This window comes from Chelonia mydas, chromosome 2, assembly GCF_015237465.2.
Source record: "Chelonia mydas isolate rCheMyd1 chromosome 2, rCheMyd1.pri.v2, whole genome shotgun sequence".
In the NCBI taxonomy this organism is placed as follows: Eukaryota; Metazoa; Chordata; order Testudines; family Cheloniidae; genus Chelonia; species Chelonia mydas.
This window is the reverse complement of record NC_057850.1, coordinates 109,750,218-109,768,178: the sequence shown is the minus strand read 5'-3', so window position 1 is coordinate 109,768,178 and position 17,961 is coordinate 109,750,218. Positions and strand designations below refer to the sequence as shown.

The 17,961-nt window shown below is 40.9% G+C and overlaps 1 protein-coding gene across 1 annotated transcript in view; it reads right to left on the bottom strand.

Moving 5' to 3' along the window:
- Window positions 1-404: 404 nt before the first annotated feature.
- Window positions 405-17,961, bottom strand: part of CAP2 (cyclase associated actin cytoskeleton regulatory protein 2) — an 86,605-nt gene continuing 69,048 nt past the window's right edge. The window contains exons 8-13 of the mRNA XM_007054875.4: window positions 9,949-10,138; window positions 8,753-8,928; window positions 7,225-7,348; window positions 6,922-7,004; window positions 3,913-4,053; window positions 405-2,095 (exon numbers count right to left, since the gene is read on the bottom strand). Of these exons, the coding sequence (XP_007054937.2) occupies window positions 2,012-2,095; window positions 3,913-4,053; window positions 6,922-7,004; window positions 7,225-7,348; window positions 8,753-8,928; window positions 9,949-10,138 (798 nt within the window). The 3' untranslated portion in view covers window positions 405-2,011. The remainder of the gene's footprint in view (window positions 2,096-3,912; window positions 4,054-6,921; window positions 7,005-7,224; window positions 7,349-8,752; window positions 8,929-9,948; window positions 10,139-17,961) is intronic.

Below are 17,961 nucleotides of genomic sequence, written 5' to 3'. Positions count from 1 at the left end.
ACTCTGAACTCGCTGTATTTAAACCAAGTACAGACTCCTTTTTTTTATTTCAGAATAGGTTTACCGTTGAAAAATGCTATGTACTAAAGCCACAACATTATACATACAGCTAAAACATCAGATAATAAACCCTTATTGTGTGAGCACTATTGGTTGTAGTACAATCAGATACCTTAAACCTGAAGGAATTGATGTACTCTGAAAAGGTGCAGGAGGCACAATGTATATCCTGTAACTAGCTTTGCAAGCATATAACCATGAATTCACTCTTACAAAGGATTACAAGTGATCAAAAATGTATGCTGAATGTTGAGTACTACACGCTGAAATCGTAAAATGTATAGCACACGCCACCTTAGTGTTGAAAAAGCACGTAAATAAGAACTGTAACATAGAATCAAGGGTCTTAAACAAGAAAGAGTCCCTTTAATTTGGGTTCAGAATTCATATGGAATACATCTATGGCTTTTATTTATGGACATATTTGAAGATTAGTATGCAAATCTTGCAAGTGACTAAAAAAACCAATCAAAACCCTGGGATTACATCCCCACAGACAGTTTATACAATAGAATACTTTAGAGAACCAAAATCAGCAAGGAAATCAGTTATAGGGCACCTGACACTTAGCATGTGCCCAAATCATAAAACAACCCTATCTCAGGCTATGTCTACACTACCGTGGAAAATCGACCTACACTACACAACTCCAGCTACGTGAATAATGTAGCTGCAGTCGACGTACCTTAGGTCAAGTTACCGTGGGGTCTACACTGCGGGGGCGGGGAGGGGGGGTTTCAACAGAAGAAACTCTCCCGTCAACTTACCTTACTCTTCTCATTGGGGGTAGAGTACAGGGGTTGACTGCAGAGCGATCTGCTGTTGATTTGGCGGGTCTTCGCTAAATTGACTGCCAGTGGATCGATCTCAGAGCAATGATCCTGGATGTAGTGTAGACCAAGGGTTCTCAAACTGCGGGTCGGTCGTGAGGTTATTACATGGGGGGATCACGAGCTGTCAGCCTCCACCCTAAACCCCGCGTTGCCTCCAGCATTTATAATGGTGTTAAATATATTTAAAAGTGTTTTCAATTTATAAAGGGGGTCACACTCAGAGGCTTGCTGTGTGAAAAGGGTCACCAGTACAAAGGTTTGAGAACCACTGGTGTAGACCTGCCCTCAGTTTTTAGAGCAGGCTGTGCAGTACTGTGTGAAGAAAAACAAAAAAACCCAATTCCTGTCCCCCCAACCCCAAATAAAGGAACACAAAAGAAATCAGAGAAGTGAAAAACCTTCAGATGATATGCTGAACATTAAATAACGTTTTCTAGAAGATATTAGGATTAATAATTTACAACCAAAAGGGATACAACAGGTCTGTGTAAACTGAAAGCTGAGGGATACTCTACATATACATATTAGAAAAATGTTTGATTAAAATATCCTGTTTTTATATTCCACTGGCAAAATGTATTGCTGAAAATTGTACTTTTGTGTCTTAAAAATCCCCATGATTATTAGAACAGATCTACAAGAATCACACACTTCCTAAAGGTACATGTTCACCGCATCATACATGAATTGTCTAAAAGGTAAAATAAACATCTTAACTGTTTTAAGATTATTTTTGACTAGCAGAAACATAAAAAGGAATGCACTGAAACATGATTATAACAAAGTATATATATCATGCAATATTTTGGCTTATTGTGTGCAGTGTAATAGCCAATAACGCGAATGGAGTATTTTTTTTAAAAAATCCCTTATGTTCACATGACATCATGTAGAATCAAAACCGTAAATGAAGGCAAACTGTGGAAACTTTAAAAATATCAGAATGCCTAATAAAAGCGTGCCAGACATGTCATGGTTTCTAGTGTACAGAGCTGCTGTTTGAAGACCTACTACAGCAATATATGCTACTGTTACTTCTAGTTCTTTATGTTGCTGTTTTATTTAGGCTGACCTTGGTCTGAGATCGTGGTCAGCGGGTGCTGTATGGCATTAGGAAGTTAACCTACAATCTCTGCAGGTTCAGTGACCAACTTAGATCCATCCCATGCTGTCTTAAACTGTTCAGGAACAGGAAATTCTTTCTGGTAAATGGAAAGAGCAACAATGATTGTTAGATAAACAGTGGATATCTTATAAAAACTGATGGAATACTATTAGTGCTGCATGATTGACAAGGCATTTATAACTCAGACATGCCTGGATTACAAAGAGGCCTTCTTCATTACGCGCAGGAAACTGTTTCAATGTCACACAGAAAACAAGCTCATTATTACCATAATTCACTTAGCTTTGTTCCTGTGCTAGTTTGTAACAGCCCCCTTTCCTCATTATTTGGGCAAACTACATCAATATAACTTGTTTCAAAAAAGACTATGGACTCCATTAGCAGGCAGTCAAGCTAACTGGATGGGAATGTAGAAAAGAAAACCTGGTAAATACCAGTAAACTTGGTCAGGTAGTAACAAGACTAACAGGAATTTTAAAGAGAAAAGTGATGTCCTACAGAGCAAAACCCATGGTCAATCCCCAGAATTTGGTAGCAGATGTAATCTCAGATCTCAAGATAATTGTTCACCAGTCTTAGGTGGATGAACAAAGGTGCATGTTAACAAAAACACTGTCACATTACCACTTTAACAGTGAAGCATTCCAAAAGACACACTATGTACAGTCAATGTTGCAGGACTTCACGGGAGTCCTTAGCTCATTCAGTGTGCACCTGTGAACTCTGCTGGATCCCTGGCCTCAGGTGCTGCACACCTTGTAGGGTAAAAATTGTGTGATGCTCCTAAGATGTGGAAGAGAGGGCTCCTTTCCTCAGACCCTGCAGTAGACTTATATTTTCTTAAATGACTAGTGATTTTGGGTACCCAGCTCGAGACACGTTCAAAGGGGCCTGATTTTCAGAAAGTGCTTAGCAACCGTCCTCTGAAAATGAGGCCCTTTTAAGGTGTCGGAAGTTGGGCACCCAGGACCACTAGTCACTGCTGAACATTTAGGCTTTTTTTTTTTAATTAACAAAAAACTCCCCAATGAAATTCCAGCACAAAAATATTAAGAGAACGTTAAGGTAGCCTGGTTAAGCCCTCAGTAAAGTTGCATACACAACTTTAACCCTGCCCCTTTGTGTGTATGTATTACAACACAGCCTAATTATATGATATCCTGCTACTGTATTGCATGCAGTGAATGAGGCACAGCTTCACAGGAGGTGCTGAGATACTGCAGTCCTAAGTATAGTATGAGAACCTCAGTAGAAGAGTCAGAGCCCTGGCTTCAGGTAACGTGTCCCTTATGTATGAATCAAAAGAAAAGGAGTACTTGTGGCACCTTAGAGACTAACAAATTTATTTGAGCATAAGCTTTCGTGAGCTACAGCTCACTTCATCGGATGCTTTCCTGGACTCTGTCTGGCATGTGCAGAAAGTACTAAAAGAAACTATACACGTACCAAAAGCTTGTATTTAAAAATACACTGTATTATTTGAGAATTAATATGTGATGATGTTGACCTTAACACTGGCATTTCTTGACCTTTGAGTTGATGTTCTTATAATATGTGGCAGGAAACTGAAGTTAGAAATCTGTTTCACACAGGCCAGAGACTAAAGTGACATAGGAGACACTGAATTATTTTCCATCACAACGGAAGGAGATAACGGCTCTTTTAATGTACGGAATTACTCTGCACCCCAGGAAAAGGTGTTCTTTGATGGATTGTAGCTGAGACTATTGGTGTATGAAAGAGGGTTTATTTCTGTGGTTTGAATCAGACCTTGCTGGGGGGGGGGGGGAATTGTGGCACTTTAACTCCTACTTGCCTCGTAATATGAAAGGCTAATCACTACACAGATTAAAAGAGAGAGAAAAACTGAGTCTTTAAAAATATTCCACTTACGTAATCTCCATTTAGGGGGATGAGAATGTTCATTTCAGATGACTTGGCACTCACAATCTCACAGTCTAATGAATCTTCACTGAGGTATATGTGGCAGCCTTCTGTCTTGTTAATCGAAATGGTTGGCACTTTCCCCATCACCTGAAGAACAATAAATGCACCTAATACCAAATGCCACTGCGTCAGTGAAAGTAACAGTTAATAACAAAAACCCATCCACCTGCTGAGCCTAGCTTTGGCCACCAAACTCTGATGTATGGCAGCTGCATTTACATTTGGGGATTTAAACAGACTGGCATGGACCAATTAATGGATGGTGGGAAGGCTGCTACTGTTTAACTGTATTAAATGTTATTTTCTAGCCCTGAAGTTCTAAAACATCAACTTTTAAACAACAAGCCTCTCACTCCTACACACATAGACACGGTCTCCACCCCTTGGCCCTCTTTACCAAAGGGGATAAGATGATGGGATCCACACACACTCCCACCAGTACTAGTGCATAACTTGCATGTACATCAGTGGGACTTATGGGGAAACAGATCCCCCCCACACACAGAGTGACTGACTGCAAATAATGACAGATTTCAGAGTAGCAGCCGTGTTAGTCTGTATTCGCAAAAAGAAAAGGAGTACTTGTGGCACCTTAGAGACTAACAAATTTATTTGAGCATAAGCTTTCGTGAGCTTATGCTCAAATAAATTTGTTAGTTTCTAAGGTGCCACAAGTACTCCTTTTCTGACTGCAAATACTCCTTCACTAGAGAGATGCTCCACAAGTTTCTGCTTAAAACATTCTGCAGCCTGAAGGGTCTCTGAGGTATTGCAGCACATAATAAGAAAGGATTTTTTTTATTTCCCCTGCCAGCAATGGTACAGCTCTAAAAGTGTATTGAAATTGATTACAATTTAAATTAAACAGTCATTTCTTTAAGTCAGTTTGAAAGCAAGTGCAAGATTTACTTGAGGCGAGAAGAGGAAACGAGCCAACTCCTCTTTGCATCTGTGGGGTTGTAAACAACTCCACAGGGCAAAGTGGTTGAGTCACTGTTTTTCAGTAAGAATCCCCTTCTCTCCACCCCCTGCCCCGCAAAAAAAAAAAAAAAAAAAAAAAAAGCAGGAACTAGAGCCCCATGGTATATGATTGCCAAGATATCAAAAGGACAGAGGTTAGTTAGGGTCATAAAACAGCAGCAGCAGGGTATATATGTGTGTGTGTATATATATATATATATATATATTTCTATATATATATATATATATATATATACACACCCATGTAAATAAAAAGGAGTGTTTTTTCACATCATTCACGTTAATACATTTTAGATTCAGTTCCTGAACAACATGCTGATAAACACAGAGTGTTCAGTGGCCATGGCCTTGATTCTATAGCTAGTCTGTGCAAGTGGAGCACTGTCTCTAGGTTGATTTTAATGGAGCTCCATTGAGGCGAAAGTATGCTCCTATATGGATCATATGGTATGCCTGGGGGTATTTTATTTGACAAATATTAACCCAGCAGGAAAAATAATCAGTAAATAGTTATACTGGTGGGGGTCAAGAGCCAAGAGCATTGCACTATTATTGCTGTTTATGGCAAGATCTGCTTGGTGAATTCCATTGATCTGTTACATTAACATATCATTCATATGACCAAACCTGCAAAGTGCTGACAGAGTTCAGGTGCTCAGCACCTTGCAGGATCAAACTCTTAGAAAGAAGAGAGCAGCCTGCTTCAAGCAGTTGTTGTTCAGCCTGACTCATGCTTTTCTTAAGTGCAAGACCAGCCACGCTATAAGGCACTGAAATCTTATGCAACATTCATGAAGCCTGAATCATCAAAGGCATTTTGATTTTAGCAAATCTATTTCCCCTTTATTTGAATTTTAACGAGACGTGGTGTTCCTATTCATTGTGTATAGACTTTTCAGCTTTGGTGAATAGTTCTAGCGCTAACAATCAAAATCCTCTATTTATTGAAAAAAAATCACTATTTCTTAAATAATCATGCCCTTTTCTCTCTCCCAACTGCCTCTTTCCTGCAAAAGGAAATGTAGTGATTACCAGTAAAATTATTGGTAAATGTTCAGAAGTAGACAAGTAGCTAGTAGTAATGGCATTCACTTGTTTAACATTTAAAAGATACAAAATATCTTGCTGTTCCTCTCCCTGTGGTGGCTTTGACCCACATTTCTGAAGCATGGTACAGTATTCTCCATTATTAATGTCACTCACTGTGCTGTATCTGCCCATCTACATGTAAATAGAAGACCCCACTGATTTCAGTGAGGAATGTGAGCCTCGAGACGGATGGCAGGATATGAGCTGATGAGTGTTTTAACAGTTTTATTTTTTATTGATATTTTAAAGAAAAGCCATTGTTTGCCCTTCCCCCAGCAAAGCTGAAGAAGCCATTTCAATTCCATTCTGTTGCTAACGGGGTAGACTGTCAAGGGCTCAGCACCTAGCGCTCAATTAAAGTCATTTGGAGTTAGGTGCCATTTGAAAATCTACCCAACATCCTCAGTGTGAGAAAATTAGCTGAGCCTCACAACCACCTTCTTGACTTTAGCACCAATTAGGCAAATGAGTGGCACTATGCCATGAAGCTTTGCCAAACTCCAGCACTGATGGACCAGGATGCATGGAGTCCAAACCTGGGGACCGTTCATTGAGAGAACCTGACCACCACTCCCCAGAAGTAAAAGTTCCCAGACTATCAGAAAATACCTCTGCTGATCTCAACTACAGCACCAGAACATTAAGGAAAGGTGTTCTCGACAGGGAGCCATGATCAGTGGCACTTGAAAACTCAAAGGCAAAAACAATAGTAACTCTCAACCTTTTTCTAGACAAGTTAGAAGAATTTAGTGCATCTAAAAGGTAATTTTTGGAAATATACATTTTTTTTTGTATACTCCAGGGAAGCTGAAATTATCTCTAGTAGTCAAATACCACTTTGAAGTTGTTGGTTCTTTTCTTCTTCTTGTCTAATTGGATGTTTACCTGAATCTGAATATCCCTGGAATTGATCACTTCCACGATACCCACGACGTTGTCAAACACAAGGCCAAACTTTCTGCAGTTGTCTACAAACAAACAAACCCGAAACGAATGAAGGCAAAATAAAAGATCTTTTTTAAAAAAAATCACATGACCACATTAAAAACTAAAATGCTTCAATCCTGCAATGACTTACACGTGTGAGTAACTTTACACAGCACTATTCATGTCAATAAAGTTACCTGCATGTGCAAATCTTTCCAGGACTTACTGCCCCAAAGCTCATATGTGAGACTGTCCACTCACCAATTGTAATAGAATTTATTTTTCCTTTCATTTGTAGTGTAGATTTGTTGCATTTAAAAATGTAAGCCACTTGCTTGAGTTCAGTATCAGTAATAACAAGGTCGTTCTTATCCTCTTGGTATTCCTGTTTTAAAAAACGCATATACTGGTTTCACTATCTTTAATAAGGCAGCAATAAGGTAGACTTTAAGCACAACTTATTCCAGTCATTGCATCTTCACACAGAAAAAGAATGAGGAGGAAAAAAGATTCTCACTTATCTCAGCCTGTGATAAGTCTAACTGATTGTGTTTATGAGGGCACACATTCAGTGCTGTGTGTGCATGATTTAGAGCTGAAGTGTCTGTGTTGTGAAGATCTTAACACTGACCAAGACCAAAAAATGTTTATTTTGGTACTAGGTTCTTATACACTCAACTATTTAAAACTATCTCAGTGAAGTTGTTGCTTGGTTACCACCCAATTTTAGAACAAGTAGGCACCTTCAGGAATAGAACAAGTTGTTGGTGCATACTGTTATATAATTCATTAGGGTTAGGTGTGAGCAAGGCAGTATCCAATAAGGAGTAGTGCATGAAGACCTTCCTTTCTATTTTTAAGACACTGAGGGCCCATTCTGCACACAAGACTTCCAATTGATTTCAATGGGAGAGTTGAGGTATGTAAGCTACACACTGCGTGTCCCAGCATAATAAAACAGAATTCATAGCAAAATGCTGGTCTACTTAGCATGTACACAGGGGCTCTCCCATGTTTTGCCTTTACTGCACTTTCCTGTCTCAGTGAGAGTACCTGGAATATTCTAACACTAGCATAGCACAACCCATGTAAACAATGGCTGTCCCTCATGCACACTGTGACCCATGCAAACAAGGGCCTATGTAAGCTACCAACTGACTAAATCATGTCTTGTCTTCCCCACCCTTATAAACAACATAACTTTCCATTCAATAAGTTCTCTGCATGCACATGCAAAAAACCACACATACCCCCTCCAAAACTAAACGAATCAAGCTATTCCTTCTATAGGCTGGGAAAGAAGATGGAGAACTATTGTTCTTTCTATTTGTAAATACTATGATATTGTGATTATATGACTATCTAGATAGAGGTGCTCCCACTGGCTAATAAATGAGAACTTCCATTGTGTCACAACAACTATATCTCTCATACGTAAGAATGGCTTGCACAATGGGACTTTACTCAATTGGAGTTCTCTGTGGGTTTCCTTCTGAGGGACTTTTTGACTGAGTTAAGAACTAAAATATTGGTTCTGAACCTTATAAGAGTATTTTCCAGTTCAGGTAAATTCTCATACTATTCTCACCAACAAATGAACAAGCTGTAAATCTCACAAGAATATTAAGGACTAAGCTGTGGCTAGATGGGACAGTGCAGAGCCACTGTGCCCCCAGAGGAGCACTGGAGAGATTGTGCCTCAGGCAGGTACAATCCCTCTGGGGATATTCCAGGCACAAGTACGTGTGTGTGTGTGTGTGTATATATGTGCGATGTGAGCTGAACTTACCACTCTCCATTTCTTTCCCTCTAGTTCTAACAAAGGAGAATGGCTCTGCTGATGAGAATTTTTGGGAGAAGTGGGGCTCGGAGTATGGCTTTTTGTAGGAGAACGAACTGGCGGACCCTGAGCACGTAGATTGGGATTCTTATGGGTCTTCTGGTCATCTGAGACATGTCGTAGCCCTAATAAATAAATAAATAAATAGATAGATAAATAAACAAAGAGGTGCTGATATGACTGAGTCTCTCTCACAGCATTAGGCCCCTAGGGAGGTTAATATTAAAACAGGGAAGAGAATACCATAGCTAGTTTGATTACAATTGTATTAAAATGTCCAACACACTTTTATGCTTCTTTAGGTATTTAGCCAAAAGGGAACAGTCTGGCCTCATACTTTTAAATAAAGGTTCTTTTACTGTGAATGGGCTGGCATTATGTCTTCACAGATAAGCTCAGCAATGTCTATTGGCATCTCTCTGTTCACAGATCTAAAGGTTCACTATATCTGTCATCAGCTGTGCATGCCGCCACTCCATTCATTTTATAGGTTCATCTGTGAAAATTAGATTCTCTAGCTAATCTGATTGTAATGCACCCATCCTCAGAATACCTAGGGCCAAAGACTGAACTTTACTGTACTGCGTATATTTCAACTCAAAACTGTGTACACTAATTAAGACTGTCCAGTTTTATTAAGAAAAGCTTAATAGCTTTATCTAGGTGTACTTACAACAACATTATACAGTGGTATAGCAGTCGGTACCTGCTTATCTAAACCAATGTCTCAGTACAAATCAGTGTATGCAGAAAATGCAGAGTGGACAAATTCTAGCCTCAGTGACATCTGAGCACTGCCACTGAAGTCAACAGGACCCAAAGTGTCAAACTTGGGTGCCTATAATAAGTGCCCAAATTCACATTGAGGGATCTAAATAAGTGACAGGAATTTCAAAGGTGCTGAGTACCTATGAGATCCTACTTATTAAATGGGAGCTGCCAGGGCTCAGTATCTCTGAAAATCAGGCTATTTATTTGGGTGCCTCAATATGGATTTAGATGCCTAAATTTAGGCTTCCAAGCTTAAAAATATACTGGCTTTGGGCCGTATAGATGTGACTAAAGGGAGAATTTGGCTAAGTACGTACAGTGGTAGCTAGTATCAGTTGGCTGAAGAGTGACAAGTTGAACTATTTTCCTCTAACCTTTGGTAATTGCCTCTCCCTGGTTAAGCTGGGCAAACAAGGCTGAGCGAGATGTGGTTGCTTCATCCTTTCCACTTTCTGTATCGAAGACAGGAGGAGGTCCTGGGGGCAGCGGTGGAGGTGGGGGTGGTGGGAGGCACTGCCCACTTGTTAGAGTAGACAACACAGATGCTGTTGACGCAGTTGGGCCCTATGTGTGGGAGAGATGGAAAATATGTTTAATACAGTTTTTCAAAAACGCTCTATTATGGAATCTTACTTCTTTTCATACTTGAATGCTGCTGGGAGTTGGACTTCGGCCAGCAGTGGGCTTGGGAAAAATTGCTGGCACTAATGAATGAACTTACATATTAAGAAAGATTCATAGTGTAAGGAAGAAAGTTTCTTATTTCCCCAAATACCCAGATAAAATAAACCCCCAAATGATGCACATTCAGTATAGGCCAGACAAATAAAAAAGCATTTCACTCTAATCTCCAGTGAAGATAACACAATGAATAATAGGGTGGAACTTGCCCAGCCAGTTATACACATGCTAAGTGGGCATAAAATGCTACCCTTCAGATTTTGAATATACTTTGCAATGTGGTGTAGGGCTGTGGTGACTCAGGCTGTTAAATTCAACACTATATTTCAGAATTCTGATTTGACTGCTTTTTATTTTTTAAAATTTCTATATGTTTCTAACACAATAGCTCCAGGTGCAGTCATAATACCAGTTATAGACAAATACTGTAATGAGGGACATGGATATAGTGTGAATAAACTAATCTTTCTAGCAATTGGTTTGTATAATCAGCAGTACATGGTATTGGTCTGTTTGAATTATATGTCTATGCCAGTGCACTATGAAAAGAAACAGAACAGCTTTATTAGTAAAAAATCCAATTCAGATCTTAGATTTCTAATTTGCCTGACTCACAGGAAAGACAGGAAGGATCAAAGGAATTGGGATTCATTTTTTCTGTCTGACCACTCACCGAGTGTCACCCTGATTCCAAGAATCCCTCATCTGGACAGCACCTCTGCAGAGGAGGATAAAGACTACATTTTATAGGATCCATTATGGAAGATCAGACGTTTGGAATCTATACCTGAAAACCTCATTGTTTCAGGCATAACTACCACCTAGAAGCAGCAGCCCAGGCTGGTTATATGGAAGTAGCATGAGGCCCTCTGCACCACTTATATCTTACATGGGGGCTGCACAGGCAGGTCGCTAGGAAAATGGATGTATAGGAGGACCTGGCATCTGTGTGGGTCCAGCACAATCCAATGGGGAAGGCTACAATGGGATGAGGCTGCTGGAAAGGCCATAGGTTCACATGTGAGCAGAGTCCCTGAATTATTCCAGCCCATAGACTAGAATAGCAGTCAAGAGGGTGAAGGCTAGGCTGGGCTGCACAAAACCTGAGATGGGAAGGTGGATTTTACCTCCACAGCCACTCCACTCCCATAGAGCACAGATCCTTGAGCCTTATGTGGGATGGGTAAATTTCTCCATAGAGAAAACAGAACTTTTTGTTTGGTTTTGGGATCATTTCCCCCCCAGGCTGCAAAACTGCCTCACATCCTATTATGGACCCAGTCTAAAGCCCATTTCAGTCAATGGGAGTCTTTCATTTGAGTTCAGCAGGCTTTGGATCAGGCCCTATAACAACAAGGAAGCATTTTGGCAATTGTATCAGAAGTAAAAAGCATGGCAGTAATTGACAAAAATATGCTAATATATTCAACCAACAGTACCTCTATAATGTACTTTCCCACTGTTTCAGTCTAGGGTAAGATCTTTGCATACAAGTTATGACTCAGGTAGTGAGTAAAGGATCAGAACTCTAAACACTGTAAAACCAGCAGTGTTTTGTATTCCTCCTCCTCCTCCATGGGCTAAGTAAACAATAGAGGTTACAAAAATCATTATATTCCACTACACTCCTAGAATTCATAGCAGCACTCACTGAGCCATCAAAGATTGAATGGTAAATAAGCTGCATTTTCTCTTGTTTCTTACTTTTATGCACATTTAGGTGGCTTGGGAAAGGGAGAAGAGAAAATAACAATCGACTTTGTAACAGAAATCAAGGAAGTTCAAGAGTTAAGTTGAACTTCTGTTGCAAACTTTTTTCTTGTGTGCCAAATTCTTTTCTCAATTACAGCCAAGCAACACAGAATATCAGCAGACTGCAGAGAAATCAATCTGCACAACAGCCTAGAGTACAATCATGGGTTTTGGAAGAAGGCTATAAAAGTTGCTGACACTGACTAGGGAAGTGTCTAGAACAGTGTTTTTCAACCTTTTTTCATTTGTTGACCCCTAAAAAATTTAGAATGGAGGTGCAGATCCTTTTGGAAATCTTAGACATTCTGTGGACCCCACGTGAAAACCACTGATCTAGAAAGAAGAGTTACAGCCAAGTAATCCTATAAAAATCAACAGAATAACATGGGTGTATGTAAGAGCAGAATTTGTCTCCATAATTATTGCACAGGAAGAGATTCTCAAAACCTAGTCCCACTTTTTAACCTGTCATGAATTTCAGTCATAATTTAGGCCACTGAGACATCTAATAACAAATCTAAGGTAATGAGATTGCTGGGGTATAATTCAGGGCTGAGTTTGCTCCATTGTACGTACACATCTCAAGGCATGAGGGACTCAGCTGAAGTTACCAAACACACCCAGTGAACACACCTGGGACAGAATGATGAGAAAAGACAGACCAATTTAAATAATTAGGAGGCATACAGAAACATACTGGTGCTGCTGTCAATTGTCTGCCTCTGTGTGTACTGTGTGTGTGTCTGTCTCTCTCTTTTAACCTGTACAATATTGAGTTGTCCAATTTAGATCAAGTAAATATTCATGCTTCATGAAATTCATTCCATGGAGGAGGACCCATGTGTAGCATAGAGGCTCCTTGGGCAAGGGTCCCCTGTTCTTTTAAAACAAATCTCACCTCAGACCTGACAATCTCACTACATCAAACACATGTCTTACAGGATATTTAGCCATAAAGAGTGACATGTAAGGTATCTACAGAAAACTTATAACCAGACATGCCAAACCCACGAAAAAATGCAGAAATTGGGCTTGTTTTTGGCTTAATTGACTTGTGAGTTGCTTGTTGGCTTGTTGCTTGTTTGGCTTGTAGCTTATTGCAGCTTGTTGCTTCTTTTTTTTGATCGGCTCCTGGCAAGCAGGGGCAAGCAGGGGAGAGAGTCAGGGATGCACAGTGGGCCCACCACAGTCCCAGACTGCATGACAGGGGTATCTAGTCACATAGAGTGTTGGGGTTCTTAGGGATTGGCTTGTTTTGGCCTTGTTTTGAAATGGGATTTGCTTGATTTTTGGCTTATTGTGAAAGTCAGGGTGCTTATTTACCGCATGGAAGTTGGCAACTGTGCTTATAACTTGTCAAGACTCATAATCTTTGCAAGATATATATGGATAATATTTAAGGAATATTGTATTTATATTGAAATTATGCTTTATCGACTTGGAGCAAAAATTAGTCACCAGGGTAGTCTTGGTGATGACCTATTCAAGCAAGAGTTGCCACCCCTCCCTAGTCAGCTGGTGAGGTAATGCAAGATTCTATTGTCTACCCTTGCCACATTGCAGAACAGTCAATGGAAAACCATCAAAGACAAATGCCAACAATCAAAACAAAACCACTTGGAGGTGAAAAAGAACATTTTAGCAGGCAGGAGATTGCCCTGGCTATGAATAAAAACAAAACACTGTTTCACTATAACAGAGTGTAGGGAAAGGCGCTCTGGACCCATTCATTGAGGAAACCCTTTAACAAGGGGGCTTTCATGAACGTTTGGATCCTAGTTCTTGTGAAACCAGCCAGCTCTGCAACAAGCTGAACTTTGGGGGTAAGCCTACTTTGTTGTATAGGAAAGGTAACTACTGCTAAGCATAGACCCAGGTTTGTGTTTTACGATTGTTTTGTATTTGTAACCAGTTGTTTCCATCCTTTTCTCTCACTTCTAGTTAAATCTTTATTCTTTCTTAAATAAACCTACTTTTGTTTTATTGTAAGTGTTCACAAGTGCTGTGTGGTTTTCAGGAGTGGTGGTTTAAGGTAAAACTGGTAAACTGGGGTACCCTGCACCTCTGGGTGCCGAGAATCTGGAATTTCAGTGAGTAGCCAGTGTCTGGGGCTGGATGTCACAAGGGAATGATTCAAAGGGACTCAAGGCTTGGGGCGCACCTATTGTTAACCTGCAAGGTGAAGACAGAGCTGGCATAGCCCAGAGGAGAGTGTCTGAGTGGCTGACAGGCTGGTGGTGTCAGGGAGGTGATACTCAGTTACCAAAGGGAAGACTCCCTCTTGCTGGAGGCAGCGGTAAGAAAGATGACTCACAGTCCTGGGTACCCTGAGAACCATCACACCTCTTGGCAAGGGGACAGGGAGCAGGCAAGCAGACTGGATGTGCAGGAAAGTCTCTGCATCCCTAGCCTGCCAGGGCAATATATTTTGTGCTGCTTCCAAATACGCTGGTAAGGAGGGCAGTTTTGGAGTGGGCTTGGTTAGGAGGGTCCATTGGATCCATAAATTGCTCTAGTATCTAGGAATGGCTGCATAGGGATCACCGTGGGGCACCAATCACCATACAAGCTGGAGTAGTAGCTATGTAAGGGGTATTTTACAGTTGGGTGACCTGTCCCTGAATTGGGGTGAATTCCATTGCTGTCCAGTTTCCACTGAGTTCCCTTCATAAAGCCCATTTATTTGTGCTTTGCATTGCGTGGAGTGTGTATGTGTGAGCCCCTGGGAATTGAAAAAACAGCACATTATACGCTCACAAAAGTTCATCTTTTCTAATACAGCAGGTGCTTAAAAGGCTTGCTATTTGCAAACAACTCTTTACATTAACTTTGAGCAGATGTCCACAACAATGTATCTTTACACAAAGAGTATTTAAGAGCCATTTGACTAGCGAGGGATGTTATCTGCAAGCCCCTGTCTTCTATTTTCATTTCAGCTGTTTTCCTTGGTAACAGCTGCTCTCTTCAGTGCCCTGGTTTACATACATCCACTCAAGTTATGCTCAGGGATGTTTGTTCCCACTTGCATCTTTGCGTGGTCATTTTCCATTTGTAATTAAGATCTTTTTGTTGAAACAGTGTCATCACTTGCAAATGTGCCCCTTGGAAGAAATATTAGGGAAGTGACTGACTTCAGCGCTAGCTAGCTAAAATTACAATTTTATACAAATACAGGAAGACATCTGAGAAGAAGGGAATGTATCATACACGTTTCATCATACAGTACTAGCAATCTCAATGTGGTTGCTTTAGTAAAGCTTGCTTTAGTAAAGATTTATATAACTGGACAAAGAATTCTTTGTAGCTGTCTGAGTAAGATCCTATGAACATTGGAAAGGCTAGAACCTAGCTCTATGTGGAAATAGCTGTGCAAGGGACAGGAAACTCCACAGGATTATCATCATGGTGTTTCCTCTGCAGCCTTCCATTGGGGTCAGGGTTTGACCCTGTGTAGGTCAGAGTCATCTGCACAGAGGCCCTGTTCCTCCATACTGACTCTGGCTCCCTAGCAGCCCCCTGTACCTCAGTGACACAGTTCCTGTGGCGTCATGCTTATAAACCTCCAGCAGCTTGTGCATGCCCCAGGATTCTCTGTAAAAGGGGGATACTGCTGTGGAAGGGGTGCAGGAATGTAATACAGACCGTGGCTGTATTATGTCTCCACCCTTAGCTCCACAGAGCTGCCCATATGTTCCTCCTGACCTACCTCTTTTCCCCCACTGGATGGGCCAGGGACGTGAAGGAGTAGAATGTTGCATGGAAGAAGCTGATAACCCCACACCATGCTGGAGGGGCGACATCAAATGTGCAGATCAGTGGGGAAGAGGTGTTTGGACCCAAAGCTCTTTATTCTGAGTAGCTTCTCTATGGTAGCTCTTGGAGCGTAATTTAAGCCAGGTAATGTCCCAGCGCAGGCGTTACAACCTACCTGATCACTCTTGCTCCTAGTTCCCAAGGTTAAGTTCCTAGGAAGTTTCTGTAGGGCTAGACGCAGAAAGGATCTCACTTCTATCACTCATCAAGTTCAAATTGAGTGAACCACAGAAAGGTATCTGTCCTTATGGTAGCATCCAGACGCCACAATAAGAAATGAGGCCTTAATGTGCTAGGTGGTGTACAAACACACAGAAAGACATGGACATGCCTCTTTTTGTTCTAGCTTTTGGTGATCTACTGCAGGGTTTTATGTGTAATAACAAGGAAGATGGGAGGATGAAGGTTCCCGTGCAGTGTGAGATTACTGTGGAACATTTAAATGGGAACACATCTCATTTTGTAGTCTACTGATTGCTCTTAGTGAGGAAAGACATTGGGTATAAATATAAATTTCTAAATAATACATACAATTATATATATATATATATATAAATAACTGAAGTAAGTTAGAAATAAAATGTATCCCTTTATATCTATCTCATGATACAGGTATCTAATTGAGGACGAGACAAGTGGTTTTGGGGGGGCATAACCCCCTGAAATTCATTGAACGCTTTCCTTTTCAAGGCAACAGATGAATAGGACTCCCAATGGGGAGGTTCACTTTCTCCTCATAAAAGGATACCCCACCCCCCTTTAATCCTAGTTACATGCCTGAAATGATTACTGCTCTGTGTTGTTCTCTTCATACACATGCAGGCACAAAGATGAGGATCGTAGAGCTCAAAATATCATGTAACAGCCTCCAGGAACAGGTGGACTATGACACAGAGACATAGATCTTTTGTTAAGGTGTTTCTTCTGTAAAAGTGGCTTAATGTTATGGCCCTATTAACTACAACATGTTAGGCCACCTGTCTGCAAGCATTCATGCTGCCCAATGATATGGAAGTTATAAGATGAAACAGCTGATGTGCAGGGGCTGCAGTCTTTGTGAATAAAAAAAAAATCCTCTTTTTCTGGTTCTCGGCAGGATTATTTATCTGTCCGGCTCTCCAGCTCTGAAGCCGCTTTTATGCATTTGTGCCATTTATCACCTGTTTGGGATTTAACATAGGGCCTATGTTGCCACTGAGCAATGATACCATTCAATCACGCAATCAGAGATGCTTTACAAAGTCTGGGTTCTCTAAATCACCCTGGAGCTGAATGATGATGTACTATCATTAAGTAATTTGTTTAATGGGCCTATTTAAGCTGTTTCTTTTTTAAAAGTAAAAAAATGTGGAAATACTTCTTGTAACCTATTAAATTGATTAGTAGACATCTTTCTCTCCTTTTCCCTCTATGTATGTTCAGTCCTCCCATTCCATCCCCCTGGCTGTGTTTTTATACTACAGCTCAAGCTGCACTTGATGGCTGGTGTCAAACAAGTCTCCCCAGGCTTCCCCTTAACTGGGGCTGAATAATGTTTGGCCACTGGTGTGGATAGGGCCAAATCAGTATACAGTGTTGCGAACCCCTGCTAGAAGGAGGGAGTGAGGACACCTTCTTAGCAAGTGTGTTGAATGTAACCGACCCTATCTACACCAGTGGGGAAACTGATTTCAGCACTGGATGGTGTTCTGCCATGTTTACATTGAGTGTCCTGAATGGCAGTTTCTATAATGTTAGTGTCTCAGTGGTGAGACTCTGTCTTACAGGGGAAAGGTGACGGCTGAAGCTTTCTACAGGAACCTCTGCCAGGCAATCTCCAGCTTGGCATTGCACCAGTAACAGTCTCGGAGCACAGTGTGTTCTGTGAAATGGAAGTGGCTAAGATTAAAGTGATGCAAGCTGGTCAGCAAAATGAGTGAGAGGGAAATACAACATGGGGCAGAAGGGTGCCCCAGAAAAGATTGGGGGGGGACAGGAAGGGCGGGGCAAGCCATGGTCTCTTACCAAGACCTAGAGGATTAAAACCCTATGTCCAGACTCTGCCCTTACTTATATTTGTGCAATCCTGCTGAGGTGAGTGGAGTTGCACCGCTATACAGTAACACGGGGTGGAATTTCACCTGATCATGTTAACCCCTTGT